Source organism: Monodelphis domestica, chromosome 1, assembly GCF_027887165.1.
Source record: "Monodelphis domestica isolate mMonDom1 chromosome 1, mMonDom1.pri, whole genome shotgun sequence".
NCBI lineage: Eukaryota > Metazoa > Chordata > Mammalia > Didelphimorphia > Didelphidae > Monodelphis > Monodelphis domestica.
The window spans coordinates 64,694,397-64,720,466 of NC_077227.1; the positions used below are offsets into that span (position 1 = coordinate 64,694,397).

The following is a 26,070-nucleotide window of genomic DNA, read 5'->3' on the forward strand; positions in this document are numbered from 1 at the left end:
TAAGTATTTAGAAATATTAAGATTTTTTATTGAAAAATATAACAAGTAAAAATATAAGTCTTCCTGACGTTCATTCATCTTCTTTTTCAACATCTAATGCTGCCTAAAAGCAAAATTTTTAAAAAGTAAATATTATTCTTCAGCATTATGCAAACTTTGAAAATGTCATAAATCAAATGAAATAGATATAATGTTTAAATAACCTTCTATTTAACTATGTATTGTTTCAGTTTTATTTGATTACAATCAATAAAATTCAAAAGAATTTTTAAAGGAAATAAAAGGGGGCAGCTAAGTTGTTCAGTGGTTAGAGAGCCAGACCTGAAGATGGGAAGTCCTGGGTTCAAATGTGGCCTCAGACATTTCCTACCTGTGGTACCCTGGACAAGTCACTTGACTCTTACTGTCTAGCCCTTACCACTATTCCTCCTTGGAACCAATACTTAGTAGTGATTATAAAACAAAAGGTAAGAGATTTTTCAAAAATGAACTAAAAGGTCCATAAAAATCATTTAAAAGAAGCACAAACTATTAGTTTATTAATTTGGCCTAAAATGCTTTGTATATAGACATCCAATAAACATTTGCTTGATTAAGCTTTAGACTGACTTCCAAGAGTTCTGAGTTTGGTAGAAATTACTACCAATTCTTTTGCCTACATTCAAGGTATTAATATGAATTGTCTAAAATATATATTGAAGTCTTCATTATAAAGGACCCAAACCATGCAAATCCAAGAACATCATGAACTATATAGTGTATAGATAAAGTTCTCTCCTTTTGTATATACATTAACTATCTAACTGATATCCAATCATGTTTTTTCTAGAAGTGATGGATTTGTGATCTCTGTTCAGTTTCCCACCGAGCCCCCTTGTGGTCAATTGCAAATTTGCGAAATTGGCTGTCTGGCATTCAAGATTCAAAGTCAAGATTTTGTTTGTGTGAAGCCCCACAACTCTAACACATTTAGTACTCTGGTCTAGCCAAAATAAAGCATGTTCTTATAAAAAAAAAAACCCTTTCTAAAAATACTTACATCAGAAATTGATGGCTCCTCTAATTCTTCAACTCGAGTTAAATTAGGTGCTCCATACCTGTCACTGATTTCAGCCAACGTCTTATTTAACCCTCCCTATAATTCAAATCATTCAAATCCAGTTTAGAAGTGGTTTTTAAAAAGTTAATCCATTTTGAAATATTTCTACATTACTGAGTGTATATATATATATTTATAAATATAATTTATAGCTATATAAACTTTTAAGGTTTACTGAGTGTGTATATATATTTATAAATACAGATTTATAGATATATAAAACTTTAAGGTTTTTAAAGCATTTTAAAATAGTTAGGATAAAATGACTGCTGATGATTAGAGGAATACATAATATTCTAAAGTAATCTTAGGCATTTGAAAATATTTTAATGTACATATAACTTCTAATCCTTTTTAAATAATGCTATTAGTATCTCAGAACACTCTGGCTACTTCTAAAAATTAATTGTCTTTTTCCCTACCCGATGGCTACAGTACAGTGTTCTAGCAAGAATTTAATAAATGACTGATAGATGAATATTTTCATGAACTTTGAAATTTAGCTTGAGAGAACATTTGGGACATGCTATGATTGGACTATAGACGGACAAGGGGTACCTTTTTAAATCCTTATTACCTTAGTTACCTGATTAAGATTGGCTAAAATTAGAGAATAAGGATTTCCTGATAATTGCTAGTATTCTCTTTCTCCTCCAATTCTATTTTATTTACTAATTGATTTAGATGTTAAACTCCCTCCCCTAGCAGCATGTAAGCTTCTTGAGGGCAAGAGCTATTTTGCACTTTGTCTTTGCACCTCAAACTCCTCATATACTGCCTTCTACAAGTTAGACACTTAATTAATGTGTTTCGATGTGTCAATTGACTTTTGCTTGTTAGAATGAATTACGACCCATGACAAACAATTATTTTTCGCCTTACCCCTTCAGTTACAATATCTTCCCCTGGCTCACTTGCGAACTCTATCTACAATAATGTTAAAAAAGAAAAAAGTTCAACAACAACATAATTTATATAAGTTTCTTTTCTTTCCATCATTTTCAAGTGGTTTTACTGAGAGACAGATCACATTGCAACAAGTTATTCCAACAGTAGCATCAGAGTAATTAAACAATTTTTCATTCAAATGTATAGATCTAATTGCCATTTTATAATCAATTTTAATAGAGGCCAATAGGTTAATGCTTAAATAGATCTGTAATGCCAGTATTTTCTCCAATGGTACAGATCACAATCATCCTTACCTTTTCATTCAGTACAATTCACATAAGTGTCTGCTCGGAAAGAATCAGCTCAACACATTCCAGAAGCCTTCCTCTAGGTCCTTTCTTACTGTAGTTTGTATACATAAGGCTATTGTAGTTTATGAGTTCTCCAGTAAGTATTCCTCATTTTCCCTATCTCCAGTCACACATTATTTCCTAAACAATGCCTGCTCCATTATTTCTTCCATTCAGCACAGCATTCGTGATTCAACACTGCAAACAATTTTCTTGCCTCCTCCTCTCCTCCTGTGACACTGCCAGAACCCTGGTCAGAACCTCTTTATTTCACTCCTAGATTATAGCTGTAGTTTGTTGGTCTCTTCCCTCTAGTCCATCTTCCACATAGCTGTAAAATTAATCTTCCTCAAGCATAGGTCTAATTATGATTCTTTCTATTCCATACACTCCAATTTAAAGAAAGAAAGGTTGGGTTTGGGGGAGATAATGAGTTTAGTTTTAGGCATGTTGAATTTATGATGTCAATAGGACAACCAGTTCAAGATGTCCAACAGATGGTTGGGAATGCAACATACCACCTACCTTCCAGTCACCAAGATTTACAATATAAGATTTGGAAACATTCTTGACTTCCTTGATCCTCCTTCCTCCTACTTACCCAATCCAAAATTCTCTATTAACAGTCATGTAGGAATTTTTTTAATTGTTGTGCTTATCATAATCTCTCATTTTAGTATCAGTACTTAAAGAGTTTTTTTTAATTACATTTTTGAATTATTTATCCGTTTTCTTAGTTCTTTCAAAAACTGCTAAAATGAAATGCCACCTTCTGCAAACAATCTTTCTCAGTCCTTTATCTTATTGCCCTTGCCATAACTAAGTGGCATAGGAGATAGAATGCCAGGCTTGAAGTCAAGAGGACCTGGGTTTAAATCTGGTCTTGGGCATCTTCTTACTGTGTGACCCTAGGCAAGTCACTTAACCTCAATTGCCTAGGCTTTTTTCATTCCTCTGTCTTAGAATTATTACCAAGGCAGAAGGCAAAGGTTAGTTTATATACATGTATGCGTATATAAAACTTAATTCAGGTTATTATACCTATTATATGTATTATATGTATATCATATATATTATAACAGTTATTATTTTATATATACATAATATATGTAACTTCATTCAGGAGATAGTAGAGAGAGAGCTCTTCCTTTAATATAACAAAATATATCTAATCTATTTACAACAGTCAAGAGATTACTGGCCCTGAAATCAGGAAGACCTGGATCCAAATCCTACTTCTGAAATCTTTTTAGGCTGTGTGACCTTAAGAAAGTCTTTGAAATTCTCCAAGTTTCACTCTCTGTAAAATAGAGATAATAATACTAGCAACCTCTACCATTTGACCTGGAGAGACTCAAGTGACCTAATGGTTGGAACATGTTTACAAGCTTTAAAGCACAATATAAATGCCATCAATTTTATTACTAAATTCCTATTTTTCTGGCCATTGCCCAGAAAACTTTCTATTATCCTAAGTAATCCCCTCTTTGTATGCCATAGCATGCTAGAAGCACACATCTGAAGCTGGAAGGGATCTTAGGCTCCCTTTGGGCCAACAGTGTCATTTTCCAGATGAGAAAACTGAGACTTGATGACTTGTCCAAGATCAAATAGATAGTGAATTATCAGAACAAGGATTGGGTCCCAGATCCTTTAACTACAGATCCATATCTGATCTGTCTTTCTTTTTCTTTGTATCCTAAAGGAATTATCCCTAGTTCCTTTTGTACTGAATGTACATGTTAAACTTCTTCATTAGGGATATATGAATCAATGCCAACTGTTTTTGTTTTTGTTTTTTTTACAATTTAGGGGAATTTTCTTGAAAAATTTCCTAGAATTCAAAATTCTTTGCGTTTGAAAAATTTTCCAGAATGGCTGTTATACTGAGATTATAGTATTTTGACCTACTCCCAGTTTATCATCTTAAGAGATTTTCATGTTTCTTTCTGTAGCGTCCCAGGTATATTATCATCTTGAAAGTATTATTGATGTATTGATATTGTAACCCATGTGCTCATATACCAGACTCATGGCCATGTTACTTCTTGATTACTGTATTTCCAAATCTTCAGTCCAAAGGATAAAAGAATTCCTGGGTAGGACATTCGCTAGCTGCCACAGGGTCCTAGCTACCTCCTTGTTAGACCACATTCATACCAAGTCAATGTTTCATTAGCTTCCTACTCTATGATTATGTGGTTGTCATATGTTAAATCATATGCCATGTCACATGTTCATTAGCTACCTCCCACTCCACATTCCCAAATTCTCCAATAAAAGATTGGGAACACATGCAGCTCACTCCCTCTTCCCATCAGCAGAGGAGCACACTGGAGTCCACCTGTTTTAACTCTTTGTCTCTAAGTCTTTATTCCTTTGTTGTGTTCTCTCTCTCTATCCCCTTCACCCATTTTCTCTCAGTTTCCAATTCTCCTTCTCAGGTGTCCACCCTGGAAAAGATTAATACGTAACTGCAGGAAGTTGATATACTTTCCATTTTCGTTTTTTTTCCCTGAGGCTATTTTAAATTTGTTTTTTCACTTTCTCTGTTATGTGTAAATCTATTTTCAGTTGCATTAATATTGTGCTCAATTGGGGGAATTTTTCATTTTCAATTTAGAAAGAGTTTCTCTGTTCATCATTTAAAGTCGTTAATTGTACCTCATTAACTACTACCCTTACTACAGATAGCTTATTCTTAATTGAAAAGAAGAGTCAAGCATAGAATTTGAAGATAATACAAAGGCATATTATAAGAATAGACTTTAAATTGGTCCAACCATGCTGGAGGGCAATTTGGAATTATGCCTAAAGGGTTTTAAAAGAATGCCTACCCTTTGACCCAGTCATACCACAGCTGGGTTTGTACCCCAAAGAGATAATAAGGACAAAGACTTATACAAAAATATTTATTGCCACACTTTTTGTGGTGGCAAAAAATTGGAAAATGAGGGGATGTCCATCGATTGGGAAATAGCTGAATAAATTGTGGTATATGATGGTGATGGAATATTATTTTGATGAAAAGAATAATGAACTGGAGGAATTCCATGTGAACTGGAGAGTCCTCCGGCAAAAGGAGAAGAACCAGGAGAACATTGTACGTAGAGCCTGTACATTATTGCACAATCGAATGTAACAGACTTTTCTACTAGCAGCAATGCAATGACCCAGGACAGTCCAGAGGAACTTATGAGAAAGAACGCTATCCACATCCAGAGAAAGAACTGTGGGAAAAGAAATGCAGAAAAAAAATATGATCGATCACATAGCTTGATATGGATATAATTAGGGTTTTGATGTTAAAGCATCACTCTACTGTAAATATAAATAACATGGAAATAGGTTTTGAATAATGATACATGCATAACCCAGTGGAACTGCTTGTCAGCTTCAGGAGCAGGAAGGAAAGAAGTGGGGGAGTCATGAATCATGTAACCATGGAAAAATTTTCTAAATTAAAAAAAGGAAAAAATAATAGACTTTATATGTAATTAAAATAAACATAAAGCACTGTATAAATACCTTCCCTAACTCTTCTAATATCAACTTTTCCTTCTTTTCCATTTCACGTCGTGCCTAAATAAAAATACAAAAATGCATACATTAAATTAGACTTAAAAACTTATACAGATCACCTTTATTATTAAGATCATCAGGGGTAATAAATTCACATGTGACTACCTAAATTATAGAAAAACTGAATATTCTATCTATTAACATTTTTATGTTCTCTATCATATTCTGCAGAGTATTTACTGTTTCATTATTTCATTTCAATCACTGATGGCATCCTTCACTTCTAGCTTCAGTGCATTCCAATCATCAATTAATATTCTAAATAGTCATTTTTCATCCATTTGCTTTTTCTCCTTTGTGAATAATTGGGTCCAAACCTTTTGATATATTATAGAGATAAGAGGTTCTGAATTATTTCAAAACTAGAAGTAATTATCAAGTCATCCACAAAAATGAGTAATGGCAGATCTCAGTCGATATGGAATTTGACTTCATTGTGAACTCTGCACTGGGTATCCCCCCATTAAAGTAGCAAAAACCTTTGGCACATGGTTCCTTGATTTATTTCTTTATCTGATATGAATAATCAATGGGTTGTAAAAAAATTATTTCTGTGCATATATAAAGAAATAGCATGTGATTTTACTGATGTGTGGGAGATACCTTATTAGAGAAGAGTCTTTGGGGTGGCTTATAGCTTTATGGATTCCAATGCTTTTGTTATGGTGAAAACAAGCAATAGCAGAGGGATCTCATATTCTTTGCACCTTTAAATCAATTGTGTGATTACAATGATGTGAGTCCAAACTGTGTCAACTCCAGTGTATATCTCCTCTGGGTATACTTGGTCTTTTTCAGTTCTTATCATTATTATACTTTCTTAGTGTGCCATTTGTATTTCCCTCACAGTCCATCTAGGATTGCAGTATTAGACTGAAAGTAGATGTGATAGTGCCAAATGATTAAGAAAATAGCTATCACTGTTGAAATCTCAACAAGTCTGTTCTATTTTGTCTTTTGTCCTTTCAGTTCTATCCTAAAAAAACTCCTAAGATTTTCTTGCTTAAGTAGGTCGTGTGTCAAGCTTTCCATCACCTTGATCTTTCCTCCATTACTTCTCACTTTTGTATGACAAATCTCAATTTTCCAACCTCTTCTCTATAAGATTAGGCAAATAAATTTATATTCAAAACCCCTGTTGCCCTTGACATTTCTTTGCACCTGATAAGATCAAGTGTCCTAGTTGGGGCAGTTTCTAGATTCCATGTTATGACAGTTAAACTTGGGAAAATTGTGATAGTTTTTGCTGATGTCCTTTTCTTTTATCAATATCCTATTTTTTCTGCATCATTTCCACTCATTTGAATAGGACAGCCTGAATACGTTTTAACTGCTAGCCATATCTCCTCATATTATGTGACTTTGGACAAGTTACTTAAAGACTTAATGGGTAAAAATGTATTCAACTATAAAATGAGAAGATAGACACAATGGCATCTAAGATCCCTTTCCAGCTGTAAATATATATTTAAAAAAATATATCTCACTTGGAATTGATTTAATCTTGCCTCTAACAAGCTCATGGTATTCTTATATAGAAAGCTAATTTAAAAATTACTTCCATGTTAGTAATCAGTCATTTCCCATTAAAAGACATAATTACATTTTTTGTGATATGATTCTATTTCTTTTTATGTCCTTACCTTCCATCTTAGAAACAATACTATATATCAGTTCCAAGGCAGAATCGCAGTAAGGTGTTGAAGGTTAAGTGACTTGCCCGGGGTCACACAGCTAAGAAATGTCTGTGGCCAAATTTGAACCCAGTACTTCCTGTCTCTAAGCGTGGCTCTCAATCCACCCTATATGAATCTATTCTTAAAGAACATTGTTATGGCATGTAGGTATGAGGATTCTGTGTAGTTTACAAGCTCTTGATTTTGTGTTTGTTTCTTGATGCTGGGCCATATGTTTAATACATTTCATTAAATTCTCCAAAGCTCACCTCTGCACTGAAGTCACCAAGTATTAAGGTGTATATTGATTAAAACTGGAAGTTTTTATGATCTGCCAAAGGAAAATGTTCCTCTACTTTGTTTCCTATGCATAAGTTACAATGTGGTTTCACTTATATTCATCATGAATGCTACAATATGAAGATAGACTTTTTAAATCCAGATCTATAATTTCATCAGCAAAGGGAGTACCTGGTGAAGAACCTTCCTCTATCCATGCAAATCCACAACTATTCTGCAGTTTAAAATCCTAGAAAGTTACTTGAGGTATTAAAGGTTAAATGACTTACCCAGTCACACATCCAGGATTTGTCTGCAGCAGATTTTCAATTCAGGTATTCCTAACTCTCAACATAAGAGTATATGTTGTTGAATTATTTTCAGTGGTATCTGATTCTTCATTACTCCATTTGGGTTTTTATTAGACAAGATTCTGGAGTGGTTTGCCATTTCCTTCTCTAGCTCATTTTTACAGATGAGGAACTGAGACAAACATGATTAAATGACTTGCCCAGGGTCACACAGCTAGTAAGCCTCTCAGACAAGTTTTAAAGGCAGAAAGAATCTTCCTGTATATATGTATGTAGTGTTTTGAAAAATAAAAGCTGTTTCAACAAAAGATGGGCCACTAATCTACCTGAAGGACCAATACCTGTTTTATATAATTTGAGCTGGCCTTTAAAAAGGGAAACTTCCTTGTTACCTGAGGCATAAACATCCTAAGCCAGGGGAAGTTAATGCTTGCCTCTTGCTGCTTTCTAGGGTGTAAAGAGTATACAGAATCTGCAGGCGCAGATTAGGGTGTTTTAACATATTTTTGAATGCATTCTCTTAATCTTTTTTTTAACCAATTGGCTTTTAATTGTACTTTTGTATTCTGTGAGTGTTTATTGAAATTTAAAACCTTAAACCTGCTTTAGCTTGCTCTATAATATTACCTGTAATAAAACATTGATAAAAAGACTTAAATTACTATTATCATGACTTGCATTTCTATCAATTTTCATTTCCAACTTGGAGACAAAACCAAGTTATTTTCTTAATGTTTAACAACAACCATTATTTCTACCATCTCTTTGTTGATCCAAAAGAAAAATTAAGCATGCAATTTAGGAAAAGTATTTAAAGATAATGTAAGGGAAGTAAGTTAAAATAAACAATTAAACTTAAATGTACCTTCTCTTCTGCTTCAAGTCTCAGCCTCTCTTTTTCTTGCATTTCCAACTCTAGCTTTTGCTATATACATTAAGTAAATACATAAATTAAATTAGAATAATATGAACTACTACAAATCAGTTCTTCCATTCTTAAATTTCCCAGGAGAAATAAAATCATATGTTCCTACCTACATTTAAGAAACAAGCAAAAATATTTAATAAAATGCTTAAATATCTACCAAGAACAAAAATTGCAAGAAAATTTCTTTTATAATTAAATTGTATCTACAATTTGTAAAAAATTAATTTTTTTTAGCCATGAAGTTACCGAGTATAAGATTTCAAGCACTCAAATTATAAAAACTTTCCCAAGTCAAAGAGAAGCCTTCATATAGACAAACTCTTGATCACTTAAGGTAATGGAGGGAAAATTTTAAGTATATTCTTTCAAGTAAATTAAGCATAAATGGACTTCCATTTCACCAGTAACTTTTGACACAAAAGCTTTTTTTTTTTAAATTTCAAAAATGCCTATCAACTGATTTAGACCATACTACTATCCTTGGATAAGTCATTTGCATAGAACATGGATGAGGACTCTGGCTCTGTTAGGACAAAAATCAGCATCCTAAATTATGCCCTACATAATCAAATGCTGTGCCTACTCCAGGGCTGAATCTCTTCAATGGTCTGAGAAACTTAGCTGCTACGGTAATGATAATCATAATAACAACACATAAAGTAATCATGACAATGGTAGCTAGCACTTATAGAGCATTTGAAGGTTTGCAAAATGCTTTTGGTAGTTAACTCTATTGGTAACAAGCCTTTGTGTTTCTCTCTCTCTCTCTCTCTCTCTCTCTCTCTCTCTCTCTCTCTCTCTCTCTCTGTGTGTGTGTGCGTCCTCTCTCACCCCTCTCTTCTCTTTCACTCCCTCTATCTCTCTCACTGTCTCCGTCTCTCCATTATAACCCCAGCCTAGTATAATATTTTAAAGACTGTTGAATTGAATTGAATTGAATGTTACCCCCTGTTACGTTCCTTTAATTGATACCCAGCCTTATACCTTCTGTCCTATGAAAGAAAAATGCTTTACCACCACTGAGTAAGAGCAGGTTGCTAATGAGAATGGGTCAGGAGTTAAATGTCCTTATTTTTAGCTTTAATTTTTAAAAAATTAAATATTTTTTAAATCATTAAGAGAAAAATTTCTCACAGCAAGATCAAAGACCTTATAATTCACTACCAGATTCTCTTAGTCATGGTCTATGAAGCCACAAACCACTGCTTTTTATGTCCTCCACATGTTCCCTTGATTTTCAGAGAAACAATGAAAAATTCTGGGTAAAATGGATCTCTGGAATTCTGGAATTCCATGTGAACTGGAGCAACCTCTAGTAAATGATGACAGAATAGAATAGAATGAAAGGAGCAAAACCAAGAGAGCATTATACACAGAGACTGATACACATGTGGCACAATAGAATGTAATGAACTTCTCTACTAGCAGCAATGCAATGATCCAGGACAATTCTGAGGGACTTATGAGAAAGTACACTATCCACATTCAAAGAAAGAACTGTGGAAGTAGAAAGACAAAAGAAAAACAACTGCTTGATCACATAGTTCAATGGGGAAATTATTGGGGATGTAGACTCTAAGCGATCACCCTAATACAGATATTAATAATATGGAAATAGATCTTGATCAATGACACATGTAAAACCTATTAGAATTGCTCATTGGCTATGGGGGTAGAAGGAGGAGAGGAGAGAAAGAACATGAATTATGTAACCATGAAAAACTATTCTAAACTAATTAATAATTTTTTTTCAATTTGAAAAATAAACAAATAATAAAATTTTAAAAATAAAAAATGGGAGACTTCCGGGTAATCATGGCTGCAATATAGACGCCACACTCTTCCTCTCCCCAGCACCGAACGAAATAGACTACATCAAAGGAGCATAAAAATCACCTTTGGAGGAACAGAAGGACACCCCAGTACTCCCAGTACTCCACAGAGGCGAAGGTACCTGGGGCTTGAACATTTCCACACTATAATAAGAAGGAGGGAAAGCTTGCACAGAAAAGTGAACTGAGCCGCCCTTCCCCCACCCCACCTCCCCCACCAAACCAGAGTGAGCTACCTGAGCGCTCACCGGGACAGCGAATGAGTGGAGAACGTCTCTGTCTGTGGGGGGGGAGGGGGGGCACTCCAGGGTTTTGGGGATCTGAAGACTGCCAGGAAAAAACATCTCAGGGCGGTTTCACTGGAGAACCCGGCGCTGACTAAGGGGGTCAGCAGAGCTGTACTTGGGGCGGCTGCGCTGAACATCTCTGCGAAGCTAAACACCAGGGGCGGACCACACGCTGATTATCTGGGCGGAGCTGAACACCTGGGCAGTGTGGCTGTGATAAGGGTCCCAGCGCTCTAAGAAACCTCGGAGGCTGGGAAGAACTAGTCTGAAGCAACCTAAATTCACAGAAAAACCACCCATATAACCCAGACCCCAGACCAAAAAGGAAAGGGGAATAAAACCACCAAAGGGATGGCTCACATGGCCCAAAATCAAGCCTCCAGGAAGAAAGGGAAAAAAGTGACTATTGAAAACTTTTATGGTGGAAGTACCCAAGGAAAAGAGGAGAATGAGGAGGAAATCCAAAAAAAAATCAGAACATGCCTCCCAAAATGGAAACTATCAACAAGCTCTGGAAGATCTCAAACTGGAACTTATCCAAAAGATGGAAACCTGGAAAGAAAAATGGGAGAAAGAGATCAGCAGTGTGACAGATAAGACTGCTCAACTGGAAAAAGAACTCGAAGCATCCAATAGAAGGGCAGACAAAGCTGAAAAGCAAAACCAGTCCCTAACGACCAGAATCAAGCAATTCGAAGAAAGCGAGATGATAAAACAGCAAGAATCAATAAAGCAAACCCAAAAAATTAATGAATTAGAAGAAAACATAAAATATCTCAATGAGATGGTCACTGATCTCGAAAACAGAGGGAGAAGAGAAAACCTCCGAATTATCGGTCTCCCAGAAAAACCAGAGATAAACAATAAACTCGATATTATTCTACAGGAGATTATAAAAGAAAATTGCCCCCATGTTCTGGAGCAAGGGGGCAAAATAGAAATAGAAAGGATTCATAGAACACCTTCTATACTAAATCCCCAAAAGACAACCCCTAGGAATGTAAATGCCAAATTCAAGAGCTTCCAAGAAAAGGAGAAAATCCTACAAGAAGCCAAGAAGAGGAGCTTCAGATATAAGGGGGCTCCCATAAGGATCACACACGACTTAGCGGCTAACACACTAAGAGACCGCAAAGCATGGAACACGATATTTAGAAAGGCAAGAGAGCTGGGTCTCCAACCAAGAATCAACTACCCAGCAAAACTGACTATATACTTCCAGGGGAAAGTATGGGCATTCAACAAAATAGAAGATTTCTAAGCATTTGCTAAGAAAAGACCAGAGCTCTGTGGAAAGTTCGATATCCAAGCACAGAAAGCAAGAGAAACATGAAAAGGTAAATATGAAAGAAAGGGAAAAGGAGATAAATCTTATCTTTTTCTTTAAGTCAAACTCTCTTCTATAAGGACTACATTTACATCAAATTATATATATTAATATGTGGGGAAAATGTTTTGTGTAACTCCCATAAATTGTAGCATCATAAGAGTAGTTAGAGGAAACATGCATAGGGAAAGATTGGGGCATTAAGAAGATTTGGGGAAAGTGGGGGCAAAGAAAGGAAAAGGGAGGGGGCCACCATCGATAATACTAAGATTAACTTCAAGAAATAGGGGGGGACTCAATAGAATAATCTTTCCCATATAAAGATACACATGGGAAGGGGGGGAAGAACTCTCATATGAGAAGGAGAGGAAGAGAGAGTGAAGTGGAATTACTTAAACCTTACTCTCAGTGAAATCAAATCTGAGAGGGAAGAACATCTAGATCCAGTGGGATCCTGAATTCTATCTTACCCATTAGGGCAAGAAAGAAAGGAAAATTAAGGAGGGGGATGGGTGAGGGAGTATAAAAAGGGAGGGGCTAGAAAGGGAAGCATCTCAAGGGAGGGGACTAGGGGGACTGACCTAAAGTAAATCACTGGTTCAAAAGGAGAAAGCTAAAGAAGAAAGGTCAGAACTAGGGGAAGATATCAAAATGCCAGCGAATCCACAAGTGACAATCATGACTTTGAATGTGAATGGGATGAACTCACCCATAAAACGTAGACAAATAGCAGAGTAGATTAGAACCCAAAACCCTACCATATGTTGTCTTCAAGAAACACATATGAGACGGGTTGACACTCACAAGGTTAGAATTAAAGGTTGGAGTAAGACCTTTTGGGCCTCAACTGATAGAAATAAGGCAGGAATTGCAATCATGATATCTGACAAAGCCAAAGCACAAATAGACCTGATCAAAAGGGATAGGGAAGGTAAATATATTCTGCTAAAAGGGAGTATAGACAATGAGGAAATACCACTAATCAACATGTATGCACCAAATGGTATAGCATCCAAATTTTTAATAGAGAAACTAGGAGAATTGAAGGAGGAAATAGACAGTAAAAAGACAGAAAAAGACAGACATATTAGTGGGAGACTTGAACCAACCACTATCAAATTTAGATAAATCAAACCAAAAAACAAACAAGAAAGAGGTAAAAGAGGTGAATGAAATCTTAGAAAAATTAGAGTTAATAGACATATGGAGAAAAATAAATAGGGACAAAAAAGAATACACCTTCTTTTCAGCACCACATGGCACATTCCCAAAAATAGATCATACACTAGGTCATAGAAACATGGCACTCAAATGCAGAAAAGCAGAAATAATAACTGCAGCCTTTTCAGATCACAAGGCAATAAAAATATTGATCGGCAAGGGTACATGGAGAGCCAAATCAAAAATTAATTGGAAATTAAATAATATGATACTCCAAAATCGGATAGTTAAAGAAGAAATCATAGAAACAATTAATAATTTCGTTGAAGAAAATGACAATGGCAAAACATCCTTTCAAACCTTATGGGATGCAGCCAAGGCAGTACTTAGAGGAAAATTCATATCCCTGAGTGCATATATTAACAAATTAGGGAGGACAGAGATCAAGGAATTGGAAATGCAAATCAAAAAACTTGAGAACGAACAAATTAAAAACCCCCAGAAGAAAACCATACTAGAGATCCTAAAAATTAAGGGAGAAATTAATAAAATTGAAAGTGACAGAACTATTGAGCTAATAAACAAGACTAGAAGCTGGTACTTTGAAAAAACAGACAAAATAGACAAAGTACTGGTTAATCTAATTTAAAAAAGGAAAGAAGAAAGGCAAATTAACAGCATCAAGGATGAAAAGGGGGATCTCACCTCCAATGAAGAGCAAATTAAGGCAATCATTAAAAACTACTTTGCCCAACTATATGGCAATAAATATACCAACCTAGGTGATATGGATGAATATTTACAAAAATATAAATTGCCTAGACCAACAGAAGAAGAAATAGTTTTCTTAAATAATCCCATATCAGAAAATTAAATCCAACAGGCCATCAAAGAACTTCCTAAGAAAAAATCCCCAGGGCCTGATGGATTCACCAGTGAATTCTATCAAACATTCAGAGAACAGTTAATCCCAATACTATACAAAATATTTGACATAATAAGCAAAGAGGGAGTTCTACCAAACTCCTTTTATGACACAAACATGATACTAATTCCAAAGCCAGGCAGGCCAAAAACAGAGAAAGAAAATTATAGACCAATCTCCCTAATGAATATAGATGCAAAAATCTTAAATAGGATACTAGCAAAAAGACTCCAGCAAGTGATCAGAAGGGTCATCCACCATGATCAGGTAGGATTTATACCAGGGATGCAGGGCTGGTTCAACATTAGGAAAACTATCCACATAATTGACCACATCAACAAGCAAACCAACAAGAACCACATGATTATCTCAATAGATGCAGAAAAAGCCTTTGATAAAATACAACACCCATTCCTACTAAAAACACTAGAAAGCATAGGAATAGAAGGGTCGTTCCTAAAAATAATAAACAGTATATATGTAAAACCATCAACTAATATCATCTGCAATGGGGATAAACTAAATCCATTCCCATTAAGATCAGGAGTGAAACAAGGATGCCCATTATCACCTCTATTATTTGATATTGTATTAGAAACACTAGCAGTAGCAATTAGAGAAGAAAAAGAAATTGAAGGCATTAAAATAGGCAAGGAGGAGACCAAATTATCACTCTTTGCAGATGACATGATGGTCTACTTAAAGAATCCTAGAGATTCAACCAAAAAGCTAATCGAAATAATCAACAACTTTAGCAAAGTGGCAGGATACAAAATAAACCCACATAAGTCATCAGCATTTCTATATAATTCCAACACAGCTCAGCAGCAAGAACTAGAAAGAGAAATCCCATTCAAAATTACCTTAGACAAAATAAAATACTTAGGAAGCTATCTCCTGAGACAAACACAGGATCTATATGAACACAACTACAAAACACTTTCCGCACAACTAAAACTAGACTTGAACAAATGGAAGAACATTAACTGCTCATGGGTAGGACGAGCCAATATAATAAAAATGACCATCCTACCCAAACTCATCTATCTATTTAGTGCCATACCCATGGAACTTCCAAAATTGTTTTTTACTGATTTGGAAAAAACCATAACAAAGTTCATTTGGAAGAACAAAAGATCAAGGATATCCAGGGAAATGATGAAAAAAAAATACAAAGGAAGGGGGTCTTGCAGTCCCAGATCTCAGACTATATTATAAAGCAGCGGTCATCAAAACAATTTGGTACTGGCTAAGAGACAGAAAGGAGGATCAGTGGAATAGACTGGGGGCAAGCAACCTCAGCAAGACAGTATATGACAAACCCAAAGATCCCAGCTTTTGGGACAAAAATCCACTATTTCATAAAAACTGCTGGGAAAATTGGAGGACAATGTGGGAAAGATTAGGTTTAGATCAACACCTCACACCCTACACCAAGATAAATTCAAAATGGGTGAATGACTTGAACATAAAGAAGGAAACTATAAGAAAATTAGGTGAACACAGAATAGTATACATGTCAGACCTTTGGGAAGGGAAAGACTTCAAAACCAAGCAAGAATTAGAAAGAGTTACAAAATGCAAAATAAATAATCTGGATTACATCAAATTAAAAAGGTTTTGTATAAACAAAACCAACGTAACCAAAATCAGAAGGGTAGCAACAAATTGGGAAACAATCTTCATAAAAACCTCTGACAAAGGTTTAATTACTCAAATTTATGAAGAACTAAATCAATTGTACAAAAAAATCAAGCCATTCTCCAATTGACAAATGGGCAAGGGACATGAACAGGCAGTTTTCAGCCAAAGAAATCAAAACTATTAATAAGCACATGAAAAAGTGCTCTACATCTCTTATAATCAGAGAGATGCAAATCAAAACAACTCTGAGGTATCACCTCACACCTAGCAGATTGGCTAACATGACAGCTATGGAAAGTAATGAATGCTGGAGGGGATGTGGCAAAGTGGGGACATTAATTCATTGCTGGTGGAGTTGTGAATTGATCCAAGCATTCTGGAGGGCAATTTGGAACTATGCCCAAAGGGTGATAAAAGACTGTCTGCCCTTTGATCCAGCTATAGCACTGCTGGGTTTGTACCCCAAAGAGATAATAAGGAAATATTCATAGCTGCATTCTTTGTGGTAGCCAAAAATTGGAAAATGAGGGGATGCCCATCAATTGGGGAATGGCTTAACAAATTGTGGTATATGTTGGTGATGGAATACTATTGTGCTAAAAGGAATAATAAAGTAGAGGAATTCCATGAAGACTGGAACAACCTCCAGGAAGTGATGCAGAGCGAAAGGAGCAGAACCAAAAAAACATTGTACACAGAGACTGATACATTGTGGTACAATCGAAGGTGATGGACTTCTCCATTAGTATCAATGCAATGTCCCTGAACAATCTGCAGGGATCTAAAAAATACTACCCACAAGCAGAAGATAAACAGTGGGAGTAAAAACACCAATGAAAAGCAACTGCTTGACTACAGGGTTGGAGGGGATAAGACTGAGGAGAGACTGTAAATGAACACTATAATGCAAATTCCAACAACAGGGAAATGGGTTTGAGTCAAGAACACATGTGATAACCAGTGGAATCATGCGTCGGCTATGGGAGAGGGAAAGGTGGGGGGGAGGGGAGGAAAAGAAAATGATCTTTGTTTCCAGTGAATAATGTATGGAAACGACCAAATAAAAGAATGTTTAAAATTTAAAAAAAAATGGATCTCCTGTATTTTTTCATAGCAGTTACTGATAATCTTCAAAAGAGTATCATCAGGATTTCAGAAAAACCTGGAAAGACTTACGTGAACTGATGCAGAAGGAAGTGAGGAGAATCAGAACATTGTACAAGGCAACAACAAAATCATATGATAAACAACTGTGAATGACTTGGCTAATCTCAGCAATATAGAGATCCAAGACAATCCCAAAGGACACATGATGAAAAATGCTTTCTACCTCCAAAGGAAGAACTGATGGAGTTCAAATATAGACCAAAGCATACTGGATTTCACTTTCTTCATTTTTTTTGTTTTATTTTGTTCAAGTTTTCTTCCACAAAATGACTAATATGAAAAAATATTTTACATGATTGCATATATAAAATCTATATCAGATTGCTTATCATCTCAGGCAAGAAGGAGGGGAGAGAAAGGAAGAAAGGAGAGAATTTGGAATTTAAAAAATTTTAAACAAATATTTAAAATTGCTTTTTTCATATAATTGGTGGGAAAAATTATTTTGTTAAAGTATTATCAGGCAGTCAGAACTATATTCTAAGGAGACTATTAGGGCACTTCTCTATCTGCATAGTCCTATTTACTGATTTGGTTATTATCTTAGCATTAATTGTCAACATTTACTAACCTCAAAGAGCTTTTTCAAAGCAAAACGTATTTAGAAAGAATTTCTGAGAAATTCCCCTTCTCAATTTATTCTTCTAAAAATTTCTATATTAGCTAAGAAACAACTACAAGAACGGAAGAAGGGGCTCAAGCCTACTGGGCATTACTTACACATTCTTATTCAAAGTTCACAAAATGGCCAACATGGGACCATTGCCCCCTACGCTATCTGAGAGGGGTAAAACAAGACAGGAAGGCAAGGAAGGGGACAAGAAGCAGAAATTAAGACTAAGTAATAATGATAAAATAGTTAACATTCATATAATGCTTTTAAGGTTTACATAATGTTTAACATACATATTCTTATATGAGTCTTACAATAACTCTTTGAGATAGGTGGTACTATCCAGTGAATAGAGAAAGAAAGAAATGGAGAGGGTTCATACCGAAAAACACAAAGATAAGGGCCTATAATAGAAATGATAGAGAAGAATGAAGGTGGGAACACTTGGCCTAAGAACTCCCTGTTCATAACACTAAAATGCATCCTATTTAAGTTTGGGGACTTTTCCCTCCTTTTCCTATATTCTCTTTCAGGGTGGCTAAACAGAATCAATTCCCTAACACTACTCAGAGATGAGATAGACAGACAGACAAACAGACAGATGGACAGAAGGACAGATAGACAGACAGATAGAGAGAGAGAGAGAGAGAGAGGGAGAGAGATTAACATCATCTCACAAATATAACAAAAATTAATAAGCACCCACTAAGAATACACCAGAAACTATTTCTAAGACTAATCATTCTCCAAAATTTAAGTTTAACCTATAAAGGGTCAAAATACAAAATGCTCTCCCCCCAAAAAAATTTTATTTTATTCGTAAAGGATTAATCCGACATACCTGCTGAAGTAATAACTCCTCTTGTTTCAGCCGTTCCAACATTTCCCGCTCAACTCTAGCTAATTCTTGCGCCTCCTCCAACTCAGCCTGTTCCACTTGTCTCTAGTATTGTATTTTTAAAAAATGGTATAAGTAGATAAAAATACACTAATTGGACATCTGAATTGGTTAGTTCCTTCCTTGATACTCACCACTTCTTCCATATCCAAATTTTTCTTATATTTGTAGATCCAGAATGCTATGTACTCTATTGGGTCTAACGGCCGATATTTTGCCACCTCTGCAAGGGCTTGACTCAGGCATCTGCCTAAGCATCTTTTAAGGTATCTGGTCTCCATTTGTACCTAGTGAAAACTGCTGTATAAATAAATATATTGTATCAATGACTACTACTCAAAGACCATCACATCATAGATACTTGTGGGACCAAGAGTGTTTCATATAAGGGAATATCTTCCAGTAGTCAGGTCTTAGAGGAACCGAGGACCTACGAACCCCTTGGTTCCCTCTATCTAAAGTCAATACACCAGTGAGCTCTAATTAAATTCAGTTGATTGTATATAAATGAATTTGCGAGGGGGGCTATGATCTAAAAGGACTATGAAAAAAAGTATGACCTAAAGGATACTGATAGCCCAAAAGTTATCTTCAAGGCTTAAAGCCCCCAAATGTATCTTCCTTATTATAGGCTTTCCACAGTACTACAACTTCCAAAAATTATTTCTCTATCTTTAACTATAAAGAAAATAGATTATCTGAAAGAAGTAACACATGAAGTCTTTAACAACCAATAAGAATGTCATTTAGTGGAAAGAACACTAAATTTGGAGTCAGACTTTAGTACCTGATTGACTCTGAGTAAATCAATCAATCTTTCTCATCTCTGAATGAGAGGCTAAAGTGGATGATCTAAAAGATACCTTTTTTGCTGCAAATTCTGTAATCTCATTAACATATCTGCATTAAATTGGTATATTGATCAACTGATAAACATTTATAAAGCACCTACTCTGTGACAAGCATTGTATTAAACACTGGAATTACAAAGAAAGATTAAAAAATAGTCCCAAGGACCTCACAGTCTATTGATGGAGTCTACATGCAAACAACTATATAGGCTAAAGATAGGATAAACTGGAAATAATTAACAGAGAGAAAGCATTAGAATTAAAGGAGCCTGGGAGAGAGGGGGAAGCTTCCTGTAACAGGTGGGATTTTAGTTGAGACTTGAAGAAAGTCAAGAAATGGAGATGAAAAGAAAGAATATTCCAAGTATGGGGGACAATCAGTGAAAATGCCTAGAGTCAGGAGATGGAGTTTCTTATTCAAGGAATAACAAGGAAGTCACTATCACTGGATCATAAGATGGGGAACAGGGAGAGGTATAGAGTGTAAGAAAACTGAAAAGGAAGGGGTAGGGACACAGGTTATGAAAGGTTTTGAACACCAAATAGATGATTTTATATTTGATCCTGGAAGTGATAGATTGAATAAGGAGTTAAGGGTTGCCACTAGGTTGTGAGCGAGAATAACTGAGAGGATGTTGGTGTTCTGAGTTATACTAGGTAAGTTAGGAAGAAAGGAGGGTTTGAGGAGAAGGATAATGAGTACAGTTTTAGATATGTTAAACATAAGTTGTCTGTTCAGACTGTCAGTTAGCAGGATCCTAAAAAAATGACTCATCACTGAGATTAGAATCTTTCATTGTGAAATCAGAAATGATAATACCAAGAAGGCAGTACCAGATTGAGTGGCAAAATTGAGAACCAAGTGGTCATGGGACAATAATGACCATAGGTTAAAAATGGTATAAGAGCAAAAGAAAAATAATAGCCTGGTGTTATAATCTGTACATCGTTACTAGTTCCTGTGTAACCAGGAAATCAGTTAATTTTTGTGGGAAAACAGGATAATGGTCTTCAAATGTTTAAGAATTCTTTGGTAAATGAGGAAATAGATACACTCTGTGTCACTCCAAAAAGAAAATCCCAACAATAACTGCAATAAGCAAATAACTTCAGTAAGCAAATCACAGACCAACATAAGGAAAAATTAACAACTGTCATACAGTAGTACATATGGCTTAGGTGGGCAAGCCCCTTAGAACACTAGTTTCCAAAGTTTTCATTTTTTAAAAAGCTGCTACATTTCATTTTAATTAAAATCCTGCAACTAATTTAGTTATTTCATATTTCAGTTAAATAAAATTGTTAAAACTTAACCTTTAAAATGCAAAATAAATTTTAAACATAAAATAATTTAATGGAAATACCTAGTTAAAAATTCTTTGGAATTTTTTGGTCTTAAAAACTTTCCTTTCCCAAAGATCTGATAAGTATACTATTCTGTGTTCACCTAATTTACTTATAGTTTCCTTCTTTATATTCAAGTCATTCACCCATTATTAATTTATCTTGGTGTAGGGTGTGAGATGCTGATCTAAACCTAATCTCTCCCATACTATTTTCCAATTTTCCCAGCAGTTTTTGTCAAATAGTGGATTTTTGTCCCAAAAGATAGGAACTTTGGGTTTATCATAGACTGTAATTATCAAAGTAAAAAAAGCATGGCCCCTATAAGATGGGAAGATTGCATCAGTCAGGATGACTTATAGTTATCCTATATATATATATATGTGTGTGTGTAAGAGGAGGCAACTCACTTGCTGTTCAGTGCCCAATATTCAAGACTAGACCAAAAGAATAACCATAATAATAATATTATTCATATGAGGAGGAGGTTTGTTTTTCAGGGTAATGTTTCTCAAAATGTGGTATAATTGATGATACTATTAAGATTATTTTTCAATCACTAATTAAAATCAATATTTTGTCTTTAGTTATAACAGACAATCCTATTTCACACAAGATGTTATAAACATTAGTAACAAATTTCACCTTGATTACAACAAAGATTGACCTATAGCTAAATTAATAAATTTTCAGGGGCATATGCTGCTTTAACTGTTAATAGAAGTCCTAAGGGCTTCTAGTACCTTTTTTGTTAAGACAAAATAAGAACAAATGTATTATATTTGATGATGGGTTCCTTATGCATTCTTAATTAGAAATATCCAGTTCTTTAAAATTAGTTGATTCTATAGACTTCTCAAGATATTAATAAGTCTTCATTTAATTTGCAGGTCTTCATATTTCATTATCAGGACAGTATTTTTAAATTGTAAAACATATCAAATACATTTTTGTAAACATTCATAGTTCTAAAGTCTTTCTAGATCTGAGTATGAATTTAAAGTATCTTGCAATGATGTAGAATACTCCATTTTTCAAAATTATCTACAAAGTAACACCAATTTCAGGAAGAAATTTTTGTTATAGAATTAATTTGCTTCATCTTTATTATTATCATTAAGAAAATGGCAGTTTCTTCTTTTAGTTCAAAAACCATTCAAAGTACTTTGGCAGGGGGACAGCTGGGGGGCTCAGTAGATTGAGAGCCAGGCCTAGAGAGGAGGCCCTGGTTTTGAATCTGGCCTTTGACACTTCCTAGTTTTGTGCTTGCATTGCCCTCACCCTTACCACTCTTCTGCCTTGGAACCAATATATAGTATTGATTCTAAGACAGAAGGCAAGGGTTTAAAACATGAAAGCAAAACAGCATTGTGGCATGAGAAAGCAATAACATAAAAAATGCCCTAGGCTTTGCCCCTAAATTGTCACATAATTTCACAATCTTCTTGCATTTTTGTCAGCTTTAATTAAAAATGTTTTCAATACATGAAAATAAGTGCATCCTATAAATATGCAATAATTTTGGTCACTGTCCGACATCCCCACAAAAGGGTCTCATCCTCTTATAGAAGGTCTTGTCACATTATCTAGGAAACTATTGGTTTCTGAGGCTCTGGAGATATCCTATTGGCCCTCCTATAGTAAAGTAAATTTTCGAAGGGTTGGATTAGTTGGCCTCTAAATTGCCTTTCAGCTCTAAATCTATATGATATTATACTCCTCTGTCAATAAAGTCCCCTTATCTGGCAATTGAAATGGTATTAGAATACCCAGACAACTGGGGATTGGACAATGGGTGCAATCAGATGAGGTCAGAAAGCCTCAGAGCAATGCTTTAAAGTTGGGGGGGGGAGGGTTATTGCTTGATTTTTTATATTGGATTTTTTTTGTTTTTTTCTTTTGTTTGTTTTTAAAGATGCAAAACTTTTTTCCTCCCAGGAGGAAGAGGAGGAAAACTAGATAGCCAGGGATGAGGCTCTTAAGAGAGCTAAGAGAAAAACAATGAGGAGTTCCACATACACTTCAAATCCTCCCTTACTGGGCCACCCCTCTAAAAATACCTCAGAAAGCTCTGATTTTCTTCAGTAGCAAAAGGAGACACACTCAAGAAGATGTACCCAATTCATTTACCAACCAATATTTCCTCCTCTCCTAGGAAGGAGGTGAAACCTAGAGAATACCTTGCAGGGTCTAAGAAAATCCTAACGCACCATCACATTCGTGTTTTACTATAGAATAATTACTGCCCAAAATACTATGTACCACAATTAAATTGTATGCACCATGGTGACCTAAAGACTAGGATAATTCACAAATTATAAAAAACACTCCACAGCAACAAAGGATGGCAGGGTCCAAGTAGCCCTCACCTCAGCTTCCTAAAACTGCTCTAAGTATTAGCACATCTCCAAGTAAATCTATCTCCTAAGAACATCAGGAAAAAATCAACTGTCAATTTCCTACTATCCTCAATGTTCTCTGGGAAGTACCAGTGGTATAGGAAGAACCATGAATTGAGAGTCTTGCTATGTGACCTGGAAGAAGCCCCATCACCTCCTATCTACATTTCCAGATGTATTTCACATTATTCTCCTTGGGAAGATGTTTCCAGCCAAATGGTACCACCAGTTATTCTCTATTCTCATTCTGCCCTCTCCAGCATCCACGTCCAATCCAATATGCCTGAAATGAATTTTCTATAAACCTCTACCAATCCAATCTTTCTTCTCTTTTTAAACCAGAGATTCCTTTCTTGGACTAGATGTTTCCCTACCCCAAGCAATGTATTTCAAGGGCTTGGAGAACTTCAATGGGAAAATGTTTTGTCAACTATTTCAATAAAGCTGGTATCCTTTGTGATCTCATGTAGTTTATATTTTATGCATTTAAAACTGTTTTTTTTTTTCTAAAAAGGATGGCATAAACTTCAGATTGTTTAAAGGGGCTATATTACAAAAAGAAAAAGTTAAAAATTCCTATTATAGACAAAGTTCAGGAATATTCTCTTAACCATCCCTAATTATCAATACCTGTCAAAAATTACTTCTATCTAACTCTTAGTCCTTTTGGTTGTCTTTTCCAACAAAGAAAGGATCTTCTAGAATAGGAGGAGTCCTGGTTCTTGGTAAGGGTCTTGATTGCTTGCCTTATACCACCACCTAATCTATTTTATTAGAGTGTGGATTTCCTAAAGACTGATGAGACAGGATGAGGAAGGATTACTCTATTAAGAGTCAGAGAAAGAGGTTCAAATGTCATTTGCATGACTTTGAGCAAATTATCTCCCCTGTTTTTCCCTCTAGCTCTTCAGATATAAAATAAAGGAGCTAACCTATTTTTGAGTCTTTTCAAAGTTGAAAATAATCCTATGCCTATAGCCCTTTCCATCCTTGAATCCAAAAGCCTAAAATAGCATTCTCCATGCAGTAAGTTCTCAATAAGTGTTTGCCAAATTGGACTGTTTGTTACCTAGTCTCAGTTTCCTAGTCAGTAAAATGGGAGGAAGGGAGTTGGGAAGAAATTACTTCCCAGTTCCCTTCTAGCTCCAGGAGGCTCTGAATAAAGAGGGGAGACATTCTGGCCCACTAACTTCAATCTGTCCTTGTGTGGTGGGAGAAAAGATTCAGAAAAGGGAAAGAGGAAAGAGAGAAGAAAAAAAAGGAAGGCTATAAGCGAAAGAAAAGGGAGAGGGGAAGTAGGAATGAATAGAGGGGGAAGAAGAGAAGAGAGAAGTGGGAAAGGGAGGAAAGAGTTTGGGAGAGAAGAGGAAGGATTGTGGGAGGAAGGTGAAAGCTTTGGAGGAAAAGAAGAGGATACAGGAGAGACTGTGGGATGTGAGAAAGGAGTATAAAGAAAAGGGTGTTGGAAGGAGAAAGGAAGAGGGGAAAGAGAGAGAGAGGAGAAAGAAAGATGGAAAGGGGGGAGGAAGGAAAGAAAGATTGAAAGTAGAGAAAAGAAAATGGAAAGGAGGAAAGTAAAGAGATGGATAAAAGAGAGAAGGAGAGAGTAGGAACGAGACAGGAGAGAGGGGAAGAGGAAGAAGGTAGGATGGAAGAGAAGGAATAAAAGGGTAGAAAAAGAGGGAGGGGTAATCAAAAGATAAAAGACCGGGAAGTAGGGCCCTTAGGCTCAGTCCTTTCTCTTCAGAAATGGGGAAACCGAGGCCCAGAGTTTAACTCACTCATTTTACAGATTAAGAAACTTGCCCCAGCTCACACAGGTTGTGATTGGAAGGCAACTCTCCCAAACTCGTTCCCAGCACGGGCCAGCCCCAGAGGGCTCTAATATGAGAGTGCGCATGCAATTAGCCAGCTCCCCTGGCAAGGTCCTCTCCTCCCTTCCTCCGCCAAAGCCCAGCTGAGAACTCGGGGTTGCGCCCCACCCCCACCCCCACCCCCGCGCCAGCACCAGCACCCACACCCGGCCACACAACCCAGAGACCGACTATGGCGGCAGCAGTCCGAGAATCCGGTCTTTTCTGCCCTCCCGGGAGGCAAGGGTTCCCTCTCCAGCGCCAGCACGAATTTACAGCGCGAGGCAGCGTCTCTTCCTTTGCTAGGTAACCGAGGCTGGCGCGTGCGCCCTGGGGCAGTGTTAAGGGAGGCAGGAGAGGGAGGGGGGAGGAGGGATAAAGACGAGGGAAAATGGAAAGGGGAGTTGGAATAAGGAGTGAAAAGTATTCGGGTGGAGGGGGAGGTCCTCCAGGATTGCTGCGTGAGTGTGGTATGAGTGCAGCGTGCTTGGGCCCTGGAAGAGTAAAGAGAAGAGGAGAGGAGAATTCTACCGTCAGGCAGGTGCAGGAGGCATCCTGTCAGTCAGTGTGGATGTCGTCCCTTCTGCTTGAGCCTCCCTGCTTTTCCAGGATTGCTCCGGATCATGGGGCTGGCGAGATCTTACTTTGGGGTG

At 36.2% G+C, this 26,070-nt stretch overlaps 1 protein-coding gene across 6 annotated transcripts; it reads right to left on the bottom strand.

Annotated features, from left to right (window-relative positions):
• Window positions 1-26,016, bottom strand: DYDC1 (DPY30 domain containing 1). Of its 6 annotated transcripts, XM_007478509.2 has the most exons (8): window positions 25,610-25,781; window positions 19,105-19,270; window positions 18,914-19,015; window positions 9,054-9,113; window positions 5,869-5,922; window positions 1,982-2,026; window positions 1,040-1,135; window positions 1-103 (listed from the first exon to the last, which is right to left on the bottom strand). In XM_007478509.2, the coding sequence occupies exons 2-8, from the start codon at window positions 19,249-19,251 to the stop codon at window positions 71-73; spliced, it is 537 nt and encodes a 178-aa protein (XP_007478571.1). In that variant the 5' UTR covers window positions 19,252-19,270; window positions 25,610-25,781; the 3' UTR covers window positions 1-70. The 6 variants fall into 6 exon arrangements, with proteins under 6 accessions (XP_007478571.1, XP_007478575.1, XP_056656101.1 ...); XM_007478513.2 differs by lacking the exon at window positions 1,982-2,026 and having other exon boundaries at window positions 25,606-25,774; XM_056800123.1 differs by lacking the exons at window positions 1-103; window positions 1,040-1,135; window positions 1,982-2,026 and adding an exon at window positions 2,034-5,570 and having other exon boundaries at window positions 19,105-19,267; window positions 25,610-26,016.
• Window positions 26,017-26,070: the final 54 nt, after the last annotated feature.